This window comes from Anomaloglossus baeobatrachus, chromosome 4 (assembly GCF_048569485.1).
Source record: "Anomaloglossus baeobatrachus isolate aAnoBae1 chromosome 4, aAnoBae1.hap1, whole genome shotgun sequence".
NCBI classification, from domain to species: domain Eukaryota; kingdom Metazoa; phylum Chordata; class Amphibia; order Anura; family Aromobatidae; genus Anomaloglossus; species Anomaloglossus baeobatrachus.
Window position 1 is genome coordinate 256,864,558 of NC_134356.1, and position 12,766 is coordinate 256,877,323.

The window sequence follows — 12,766 nt, forward strand, 5'->3', positions numbered from 1 at the left end:
AGAGGGTCATTTATTATTCAACACCTCAAACCACCAGAATTCTGTTTGGTTCCCCTAAAGTATTAAGAAGTATTTCAGGCACAAAGAACAATGAGCTTCACATGTTTGGATTAATTATCTCTTTTTCCAGCCTTTTCTGACTAATTAAGACCCTCCACAAACTTGTGAACAGCACTCATACTTGGTCAACATGGGAAAGACAAAAGGAGCATTCCAAGGCCATCAGAGACAAGATCGTGGAGGGTCACAAGGCTGGCAAAGGGTACAAAACCCTTTCCAAGGAGTTGGGCCTACCTGTCTCCACTGTTGGGAGCATCATCCGGAAGTGGAAGGCTTATGGAACTACTGTTAGCCTTCCACGGCCTGGACAGCCTTTGAAAGTTTCCATCCGTGCCGAGGCCAGGCTTGTCCGAAGAGTGGAGGCTAACCCAAGGACAACAAGGAAGGAGGTGTGGGAAGATCTCATGCCAGTGGGGACATTGGTTTCAGTCAATACCATAAGTAACGTACTCCACCGTAATGGTCTCCGTTCCAGACGAGCCCGTAAGGTACCTTTACTTTCAAAGCGTCATGTCAAGGCTCGTCTACAGTTTGTCTCAGAGTCCTCCAAGTGATCATGAGCAGACTGGTTCAAGGTTCGCTGGTCTGATGAGACCAAGATCGAGATCTTTGGTGCCAACCACACACGTGACGTTTGGAGACTGGATGGCACTGCATACGACCCCAAGAATACCATCCCTACAGTCAAGCATGGTGGTGGCAGCATTATGCTGTGGGTCTGTTTCTCAGCCAAGGGGCCTGGCCATCTGGTCCGCATCCATGGGAAGATGGATAGCACGGCCTACCTGGAGATTTTGGCCAAGAACCTCCGCTCCTCCATCAAGGATCTTAAGATGGGTCGTCATTTCATCTTCCAACAAGACAACGACCCAAAGCACACAGCCAAGAAAACCAAGGCCTGGTTCAAGAGGGAAAAAAATCAAGGTGTTGCAGTGACCTAGTCAGTCTCCTGACCTTAACCCAATTGAAAACTTGTGGAAGGAGCTCAAGATTAAAGTCCACATGAGACACCCAAAGAACCTAGATAACTTTGAGAAGATCTGCATGGAGGAGTGGGCCAAGATAACTCCAGAGACCTGTGCCGGCCTGATCAGGTCTTATAAAAGACGATTATTAGCTGTAATTGCAAACAAGGGTTATTCCACAAAATATTAAACCTAGGGGTTGAATAATAATTGACCCACACTTTTATGTTGAAAATTTATTAAAATTTAACTGAGCAAGATAACTTGTTGGTTTGTAAGATTTATGCATCTGTTAATAAATCCTGCTCTTGTTTGAAGTTTGCAGGCTCTAACTTCTTTGCATCTTATCAAACCTGCTAAATCTGCAGGGGGTTGAATACTACTTGTAGGCACTGTATATGTACATGTTCTTTTAATGAAAAACATGGACAGAACATGTAGATGTAAATGGGCCGTTGGAACGAGGACTAACATTAGATAATTCAAATGAGAATAGTCCTCTACAATTAATCCAAATAAATAGCAACATTCTGCAAGATATACAGTGCTGGCCAAAAGTATTGGCACCCCTGCAATTCTGTCAGATAATACTCAGTTTCTTCTTGAAAATGATTGCAATCACAAATTCTTTGGTATTATCTTCATTTATTTTGCTTGCAATGAAAAAATGAAACAAAAATCAAGTCATTGATCATTTCACACGAAACTTCAAAAATGGGCCAGACAAAAGTATTGGCACCCTTAGCCTAATACTTGGTTGCACAACCTTTAGCCAAAATAACTGAACAACCGCTTCCGGTAACCATCAATGAGTTTCTTACAATGCTCTGCTGGAATTTTAGACCATTCTTCTTTGGCAAACTGCTCCAGGTCCCTGAGATTTGAAGGGTGCCTTCTCCAAACTGCCATTTTGAGATCTCTCCACAGGTGTTCTATGGGATTCAGGTCTGGACTTATTGCTGGCCACTTTAGTAGTCTCCAGTGCTTTCTCTCAAACCATTTTCTAGTGCTTTTTGAAGTGTGTTTTGGGTCATTGTCCTGCTGGAAGACCCATGACCTGTGAGGGAGACCCAGCTTTCTCACACTGGGCCCTACATTATGCTGTAAAATTTGTTGGTAGTCTTCAGACTTCATAATGCCATGCACACGGTCAAGCAGTCCAGTGCCAGAGGCAGCAAAGCAACCCCAAAACATCAAGGAACCTCTGCCATGTTTGACTGTAGGGACCGTGTTCTTTTCTTTGAATGCTTCTTTTTTTTCCTGTAAACTGTTGATGTTTTTTTCCCAAAAAGCTCTACTTTTGTCTCATCTGACCAGAGAATATTCTTCCAAATGTTTTAGTCTTTCTCAGGTAAGTTTTGGCAAACTCCAGCCTAGCTTTTTTATGTCTCGGGGTAAGAAGTGAGGTCTTCGTGGGTATCCTAGCATACAGTCCTTATTCATTTAGACGCCGACTGCTAGTACGGGTTGACACTGTTGTACCCTCGGACTGCAGGGCAGCTTGAACTTGTTTGGATGTTAATCGAGGTTCTTTATCCAACATCCAATAAATCTTGCATTGAAACCTCTCGTCAATTTTTCTTTTCCTTCCACATCTAGGGAGGTTATCCACAGTACCATGGGCTTTAAACTTCTTGATGACACTGCGCACCGTAGACACAGGAACTTTCAGGTCTTTGGAGATGGACTTGTAGCCTTGAGATTGCTCATGCTTTCTCACAATTTGGATTCTCAAGTCCTCAGACAGTTCTTTGGTCTTCTTTCTTTTCTCCATGCTCAATGTGGTACACACAAGGACACAGGACAGAGGTTTAGTCAACTTTAATCCATGTCAACTGGCTGCAAGTGTGATTTAGTTCTTGCCAACACCTGTTAGGTGCCACAGGTAAGTTACAGGTGCTGTTAATTACACAAATTAGAGAAGAATCACATGATTTTTTAAACAGTGCCAATACTTTTGTACACCCCCTTTTTTATGTATGGTGTGGAATTATATCCAATTTGGCTTTGTGACTTTTTTTTTTAATTTTTTTCATTGAAGACAAATTAAATGAAGATAATCATACCAAAGAATTTGTGATTGCAATCATTTTCAAGAATAAAACTATTATCTGACAGAATTGCAGGGGTGCCAATACTTTTGGCCAGCACTGTAAGCCTCCTGACATACATGGGAGAATAATTGGGCTACAAAAGTAAGGTCAAGTGTACCACGTAGATACACTAACACATACAATACAGCACACTTTGCAGTAGCCTTTGGCAGTTTACATACCATCTGCTGGAAAGGTTCCCAGGGCCAAATACAAAGTGTACTAATTTATAAGCCACTTATAAGGTTGCACTTTGATGTTTTCTGTCAAGAAATAGGGGTGAAATGGATTCTAGTATTGGAAAATTTGTGACCTGGATATATCCTAACAGCATTACCATGGTCTATGTCTATATTCTAAACCCATTCAGCTCTTTTCCACCTCTCCTGACATATAAACAGGTAATGGAGCAAATCATTCATCTATTGGTTTTATAATAACATGTGCCGCCAACCTTAAGGGTACTTTACACGCTGCGATATCGGTACCGATATCGCTAGCGAGCGTACCCGCCCCCGTTGGTTGTGCGTCACGGGCAAATCGCTGCCCGTGATGCACAACATCGCTAACACCCGTCACACGGACTTACCTTCCCTGAGACGTCGCTCTGGCCGGCGATCCGCCTCCTTTCTAAGGGGGCGGTTCATGTGGCGTCACAGCGACATCACACGGCAGCCGTCCAATAGCAGAGGAGGGGCGGAGATGAGCAGGCGGAACATGCCGCCCACCTCCTTCCTTCCTCATTGCCGGTGGACGCAGGTAAGGAGATGTTCGTCGTTCCTGCGGTGTCACACTTAGCGATGTGTGATGCTTCAGAAACAACATTGTACCTGCAGCAGCAACGATATTTGGAAAAGGAGCAACGTGTCAAGGAGCAACAATTTTTCACATTTTTGGGCTCGTTGATCGTCGCTCCTTGGTGTCACACCCTGCGATGGCACTAACGGCGCCAGTTGTGCGTCACTAACAACGTAACCCCAACGATATATCGTTAGCGATGTCGCATCGTGTAAAGCACCCTTTAGTGTTTGGTATGCGGCAGCTATTTGGAAGAATACCTCCAGAATTTACTGCATTAACAGTTGGTTAAAAAAACAACCATCATAAAACTTACTGAGTTACATTTTACATTCACCTTCAAAAAACGACAATAGAGAACTTGATCATTTTCCAAAACAATGTATGCAACATTCTATTCACTTCATTTACTGGGTTAAAACAATACATACACCATGGCAACCCGTTATGTAACTTTCATTTGTAAAAGGGCTATAGAGGAGGATTATTACGCTGCCACAGCAGGTTGTCAGATGCACTGGGGATCTGAACTGTGTCAGTCGTACACTACTGCACAAATAAACTCTAAATTATTCTCCAAAAGACAAGCTTTAGCCATGACGGCTTCCCGTGAGAGAGGGATCATGCCTCTGATGACAGGAGTGATGTCACTTTGAGCAGAACTATTTTCAGCCGCAGTGTTCAGAGGACTAGTGGGGAATAACTGGAAGAAAACCAACACTAGTGATGTGGCTATAAATATCAGCCCTGCGGAAGTCTAGCTTTTCATTGCCTCACCCTCCATAGCTTTAATCTTAGGGGAGTCATGCACATCCCCTGACAGCCTCTACTAGTCTCTTCTGCTATTTTTTACTAAAATAATATGATGCATATGTTGACGTCACTTCTCAAGCATACATTGCTTTATGTCATGACAGCACAGAGATATTCCACAATTGAAAGATATCCTCTATTTATGTGACAGAGGATAACCTACTGTTAGCAGGGCCAGACTACTAGGATCCCCAGCAATCGTGATAATTGAGCCCTAGATCCTAAAATCAGGGCTTTGCAAAACCCATCTTGAGTGAATTGGAGGAGTACAAGCTCAGCCTCTGCTCAAATTATTGTCTATGGGACTAACGGACAAAGTGAAGCTCCAAATGATCGGGGTAAGATCCTAACGTTCAATGTGGCCAAAACTGAACTGATCATCTTTCCTCTAACACACGTACACGCTCTACCTGATCTATCTATTATAATAAAAAACATTAAACTTTGAAAACCTAATAAAAATTATTGAATCATATAATAAAAAACATCATGCTCTGCCAGTACCCGAAGTCCGATGCCTCGGAGTGACCTTTGACTCTGCCTTGTCCTTCGTGCCACACATCCAATCCCTCACCACCTACTGCCGTCTTCAACTCAAAAATATTTCTAGAATCCGTCCTTTCCCCAATTCTCTATCTACAAAAATGCTAGTGCATGCCCTCATAATCTCCCGCCTGGATTACTGCAACATCCTCCTCTGTGGTCTCCCTGCCAACACGCTCGCCCCTCTCCAGTCCATCCTTAATGCTGCTGCCCAACTGATCCACCTCTCTCAATACCACCCCGCTTCACCTCTCTGCATGTCCCTTCACTGGCTCCCAATCTTCCATCGTATCCAATTCAAACTACTAACATTGACCTACAAAGCCATCCATAGGGTAAGTTCACACAGTGAGTTTTTCGCAGCGTTTTTCGGGTGCGTTTTTGCTCAGAAAACTGCATGACTTTGCTTCCCCAGCAAAGTCTGAGTTTTCATTTCTGCTGTCTGCACACAGCATTTTTTTAGCTGCGTTTTCGTGGTGCCCACAAAAACGCAGCATGTCAATTATTTTTGCGTTTTTCACTGCGTTTTCCACCCATTGAGTTCAATGAGATGTGCAAAAACGCAATGAAAACAGCAAATTGCAAATATAGCTGCGTTTTAGTGCGTTTCTTCTATGACTAAAAATGCAGCTATAAACGCAAGGGGTGGGCAGTAAAGTGACATGTACAGGAAGAGGATTCCTTCTGTCAGTAAATACAGAAGCATGAATCCTCCCGGTACCGTCACCGCTGCATCCACCTCCAGTTCTGTGCATGTCAGCTCCCGTGCGGCGCCATGTCTGGGCGGGAGGTGGAGGCAGCTGCGAAAACAAAAGTGAACAGTAGAAAAAAAAATGTCATACTCACCTATCTGCAGCCTCCCAGTGCCATGTCCGCTTCCAGTTCCTCTCCCGGTACCGCCGCTCCGGCTGTGTGCAGATGGCCGGGACACCTCCGATAGCTGCAGGACCTGACGCATCAGCTGATCGCAAGTCTCGCGGTGACGCCGGCGCTCAACCGGCTTAACCTGTCAGCGGATGCCGTCAGGAGACTTCATCCCTGATTACCGGCAGCTCCTGCAGCGATCGGACGGGATCAAACGCAGCTCCAGGAGCTGCCGGTAATCAGCACATGAGTGAGTATTTTTTTTTTTTTAGTTTGCACTGATGCATCATCTGATTGTATAAACGGCTTTTATACAATCAGCTGATGTGTGATGTGATTCACATCCTAGAACCTGACACATCATCTGATCACTTTGCCTTCCGTCAAACCGATCAGATGATATTGGATCCGGATTGGACGGCGCGGGACCCTTGACCCAGGATTACTGCGGAGGGGGGTTCTTTATTTCAATAAAGATGGAGTCACTAATTGTGTTGTGTTTTATTTCTAATAAAAATATTTTTCTGTGTGTTGTGGTTTTTTTTTATCTTTACTAGAAATTCATGGTGGCCATGTCTAATATTGGCATGACACCATGAATTTTGGGCTTAGGGCCTGCTGATAATATACAGCTAGCCCTAACTCCATTATTACCCAGCGAGTCACCTGTCACCAGGGCAGCTGAAAGAGTTGGATACAGCGCCAGAAGATGGCGCTTCTATGAAAGCGCCATTTTCTGGGGTGGCTGCGGACTGCAATTCGCAGCGGGGGTGCCCAGAAAGCATAGGCACCCTGCACTGTGGATTCCAATCCCCATCTGCCTAGTTGTACCTGGCTGGACTCAAAATTGGGCGAAGCCCACGTCATTTCTTTTTAATTATTTCATGAAATTCATGAAATAAAAAAGAAAAAAAAAAGGGCTTCCCTATATTTTTGGTTCCCAGCCGGGTACAAATAGGCAGCTGGGGGTTGGGTGCAGCCCGTACCTGCCTGCTGTACCTGGCTAGCATACAAAAATAAGGCAAAGCCCACGTCATTTTTTTTGTTTGGGGGGGCAAAGAAATCCTGCATACAGTCCTGGAAGGAGGATGCTGAGCCTTGTAGTTCGACAGCTGCTGTCTGCTCTCCTGCATACACTATTGGATGGAGGATGCTGAGCCTTGTAGTTCTGCTCCCCCTGCCTCTTCCTCCAGCATACAGTCCTGGATGGAGCATGCTGAGCCTTGTAGTTCTGCAGCTGTCTGCTCTCCTGCATACACTAGTGGAGAATGAAGAACATATGGAAGAAGGAAATGACATCAGACCTTTTTTTTTTCCAACAATATTTAATGGCAATGTTCACTGATAAAAAAAAAACGCAGAAAAACGCAGTGAGCAAAAACGCAGCAAAACGCAGCCAAAAACGCACCAAAACGCGGTAAAAATGCATGCGTTTTTCATGCGTTTTTTTAAAGACGCTGCGTTTGTGCGTTTTTAGCGCTAAAAAACGCAGCATCAAAGAAACGCAGTGTGTGCACATAACCATAATCTGTCTCCTCCGTATATCTCTGAACTAATCTCCCACTACACTCCAACACATAATCTCCGGTCCTCCCAAGGTCTCCTTCTCTCCTCCTCACTCATTCGCTCCTCATGCAAACGCCTTCAAAACTTCTCCCGAGCATCCCCAGGCTTCTGGAACTCGCTGCCTCAACACGTCAGACTATTTGCTAAACTTGCCTTCACATTCCAATTTTGTGGCCCTCCACTGGTTCATTTATGTCAGCCTAACATCCTGCCTGTGTACAAGGTAATACGCTCTGTCATTTATGCGTTCGAAATCCCCCTTTTTGATCAGCAACTCTGAAACTTACACACAACATACCCAACTCTAGCTTGGTTAGAGGTCATAGAGTCCTCTTTACATCCTATTCCTCATTTGAATACCCTATAGTCACTATATTCCTATAGATAATTAATCCTTGATGAAGGCCATTTTACAGGCCAAAACTTTGGATTGGATGGACGATGTCTGTATTTTTGTTACATTTTAACATTAAAGCATCACTAAAGAAAGTAACTCTACAGTTTTCTATGAGTCTACCTTCCCATTTACCTTCCCTAAAGAGGAAAGGGTTCTTTACAGTCAGATTGTGAAATACCCTACCACAAGAGATAATAATGGCAGAGACTGACAGCTGGATGATTTCCTCAGAACATACAATTGAAACCAGACGTTTACATACACTAATCTAAATAGACACATCTGCATGTTTTTCCTCAATATCTGACATAAAATTAGACTAAACCTTTCCCGTTTTAGGTCAATTAGGAACCAAAACTATTTATATTAGCCAAATGCAGAATAATAAGGCAAATAATGTTTTAAGGCATTTTTATTACTTTCTGCAAAGTCAAAAGTTTACATACACTAAAGGGTGCTTTACACGCTGCGACATCGCTAGCGATGTTGTGCACGATCGTACCCGCGAATATTTGGTGATCGCTGCCGTAGCGAACATTATCGCTACGGCAGCGTCACACACACATACCTTTTCAGTGACGTCGCCGTGACCGCCGAACAATCACTCCTTCAAGGGGGAGGTGCGTTCGGAGTCATAGTGACATCACTGTGGCGTCACTAAGCAGCCGCCCAATAGCAGAGGACGGGCGGAGATAAGTGGCCGGAACATGCCGCCCACCTCCTTCCTCAGCCGCAGGTACGAGGTTGTTCCTCGTTCCTGCGGTGTCACGAATAGCGATTTGTGGTGCCTCGCAACTGACCACACGATTTTTGGTTTTTGAACGACGTCTCACAGACCAACGATTTTTGCCTCTTTGCGATCGTTTAAGGTCGCTCATAGGTGTTACATGCTGCGATGTCGCTAACGACACCGGATGTGCGTCACAAACACTGTGACCCCAACGATATATCGTTAGCGATGTCGCAGCGTGTAAATGGCCCTTAAGAGTACTATGCCATTAAACAATATGGGACAGCCCATATGATGATGTCGTATCTTTGGAAGCTTCTGATAGGTTTATTGGCAACATCTGACTTAATTAGAGACACACCTGTGGATGTATTTTAATGCACACCTGAAACACACTGCTTGTGTAGCATCATGAAAAAGTCAACCAGTGCTCTCAGGAGGAATGGTCCCAAATTCCTACCAACTATTGTGAGAAACTTGTGGAAGAATATCCAAAACATTTGAGCCAAGTCATACAGTTTAAGGGCAATGGTACCAAATACTAATGAAATGTATGTAAACTTTTTACTTTTCAGAAAGTAATAAAAATGCCTTAAAACATGCTCTCTCATTATTCTGGCATTTGGCAAATATAAATAATTTTGGTTCCTAATTGACCTAAAATAGGAAAACTTTATTCTGATTTCATGTCAAATAGTGAGAAAAACATGCAGAAGTGTCTTTATAGATAGTGTATGTAAACTTCTGGTTTCAACTGTATAACATTGTAGGTTATAAATTGTTTAGGTGACAAAAAAATATATTTGGTGAAGCTTCCTACACCATTTATATATTTTGTCACTTGTTGAAGATCTATCTCGTTGAACGAGCTGGACCTAGGTCTTTTTTCAACCTATGTAACATTGTCAAAAGAACATGTAAAGTGATAGCAAGAGACAAGGGGGAATTTCTATGGTCAGTTGGTGCTTACGCCCGTATTGGAGTCGTAGTAGTAGACTACATCTTGGTGCCCGCCTCATCCAGGTATTATCCGGCCCAATATAATGCACCATGCACACTGCAACTCAGTCTGCATCAATATAGACAATGGCCCCATCAGCGCATACACCCCAATCCCATTTTGTTGGGGGTTTAAATGTAAGCCTCCATGGAGTCCCTGACCATAGCAAAAATGCTATGTGTACCCAGCCTTACTAGTGACCTACAGCCTTCTTTGTAAGTCTGCATACAGAAATAGTGGTGGCTGTTAGGACTTAGTGGGTGAAGTCAATGGAACTTCTAAACCCAGTTAAAAATTAGGACAATTTATACTAAACTGTACATCTTTCTGTATTATACTCCAGTTCTATTACAACGTGCTGTCTGTACAATTCACTGTCATTTTGATTGTATGTTAAAAACAAAAACTTAACAGAATGAAATGACCAAATCAAGCTAACATTGTCTGCATACTGCCCAGATCCCCTGCTGGAATCATTCTGTTTGAGACCACTGCAGGCAATCAGTCTAACTGGCTGAAGCTGGTGATGTGTTGGTCACAAGTAGCTTACTTCACTTCCTAGCATACACATTGCTGACAAAAGCAAGAAAATGCCTTTACAATCCAAAGCCAATCAGCAATAAGCTTAGTGGTTCAGTTTCCTCTAGGTAATGTGTGACAAAATATGAAAGCAGCATGATGCTGGTGCAGAGACCCTCTTTCCAGAAATGTATCAGTTACTCGGCTACTGGCTGTAATTTTGATATAATCACTGTTTTATTTGCTGCAGATTTTGCAGTTCTCAGAATGCTGACCTCTGTATAACCCCACCCACACCACTGATTGGCAGCTTTTCGCTTATACACAGTGTGCACACACAACTGCCAATCAGTGGACGGGATGGGTTATACAGAACTCATGAATATGGAGGACTACCTAGCAGCAGGTTTACTAGTCTTCTAGTGATAAAATCACTGTTTTGTCAGTAGAGGTTATAAAAACTACAGCAAGCACCCAGTAAGTGACAGATAACTGGAATCAGGTTCTCTGCCCCTACGTTTTGCTGCTCTCAGGCAAAGTGGCAAAAACCTGGTCACAAATTCCCTTTAATAGAAATACATATGATGTAAATGGAGACTTCAAAACACAAAAAACTGTCATGAAAAAAAAAACGAAAAAAAACAAAAAACGAACATATGCAATGTAAGGCGGTACAATAACCCAGACTTTAAGATGTCATCATTTGTTTCTACAGCCTATCAGAAAATCATTTTTCACAGGTTTCCCCCTTTCATGGAGTTTTCACATACAGTACAGACCAAAGGTTTGGACACACCTTCTCATCTCTAGAACAACTGTTAAGAGGGGACTTTGTGCAGCAGGCCTTCATGGTAAAATAGCTGCTAGGAAACCCCTGCTAAGGACAGGCAACAAGCAGAAGAGACTTGTTTGGGCTAAAGAACACAAGGAATGGACATTAGACCAGTGGAAATCTGTGCTTTGGTCTGATGAGTCTAAATTTGAGATCTTTGGATCCAACCACCGTGTCTTTGTAGAAAAGGTGAATGGATGGACTCTACATGGCTGGTTCCCACCGTGAAGCATGGAGGAGGAGGTGTGACGGTGTGGGGGTGCTTTGCTGGAGACACTGTTGGGGATTTATTCAAAATTGAATACATACAGAACCAGGAAGCCTATCACAGCATCTTGCAGCGGCATGCTATTCCATCCGGTTTGCATTTAGTTGGACCATCATTTATTTTTCAACAGGACAATGACCCCAAACACACCTCCAGGCTGTGTAAGGGCTGTTTGACTAAGAAGGAGAGTGATGGGGTGCTACGCCAGATGACCTGGTCTCCACAGTCACCAGACCTGAACCCAATCGAGATGGTTTGGGGGTGAGCTGGACCGCAGAGTGAAGGCAAAAGGGCCAACAAGTGCTAAGCATCTCTGGAAACTTCTTCAAGACTGTTGGAAAACCATTTCCGGTGACTACCTCTTGAAGCTCATCAAGAGAATGCCAAAAGTGTGCAAAGTAGTAATCAAAGCAAAAGGTGGCTACTTTGAAGAACCTAGAATATAAGACATATTTTCAGTTGTTTCACACTTTTTTGCTAAGTATTTCATTCCACATGTGTTAATTCATAGTTTTGATGCTTTCAATGTGACTGATAAAGAAAACTCTTTGAATGAGAAGGTATATCCAAACTTTTGGTCTGTACTGTATATACAATAAAATAAAGAAAAAGTGTAACTCCCGGCCCTCCAGCAGCCCTGTATCGGTGGTTTCTACTGAGACTGGAAGTGATGGCGGCCTGTCACCAGGGCATGGATTGGCTGGAGCAGTCAGGTGATTGATAAAAGTCGCCCCACCAGAAATGATGACGTTCCTCTGAATTTCAGCGAGGACACTTATTTTATTATCTTTCATATCTGGATAGTTTTTGAAAACCCACAATAGAATAACTAGTCGGATGTCTGTAAATTGTGCACTTTGTGTCGGTGCTTTTTACTGTAAATTTCTATAAAATATTAATTATTCATACAATTTCACTGATTGACATTTATATTGGGAGGTCATTTTTTACCTGTTCGTTGGAAGCATTGTTTTGGACATCTATAATAGGAGGATTGAAGGCTTGTGTGTCTGCCACCTCAAACATGGGATTTATCTGCGGAATATAAAAGAATGGGTATTACCAAAAACATTGAAACAGACGTTCACGTGACCCTAAGGCTAGTTTCACACTTGCGTTGTTTTTTTTCAGTTGCAATACGCCATTTTGGAAAACAGTGGAATCCGTTAAACGGATCCCGCTGCTTCCCATAGACTTGTATGGACGACTGATTGCGAGTGATGGACCTGCGTTGCTTCCGCTGGCCGACGCTGCGTTGCTTCCGCCGTGCGGAAGGAACACAGCATGTAACGTTTTTTGAGCAGCGGAATCCTTAGGA

The 12,766-nt window shown here is 43.3% G+C and overlaps 1 protein-coding gene across 1 annotated transcript in view; it reads right to left on the reverse strand.

Annotated features, from left to right (window-relative positions):
- POC1B (POC1 centriolar protein B) overlaps positions 1–12,766 on the reverse strand; it is a 178,355-nt gene that overhangs the window by 54,546 nt on the left and 111,043 nt on the right. The window contains exon 10 of the mRNA XM_075344790.1: positions 12,400–12,483. Within this exon, the coding sequence (XP_075200905.1) occupies positions 12,400–12,483 (84 nt within the window). The remainder of the gene's footprint in view (positions 1–12,399; positions 12,484–12,766) is intronic.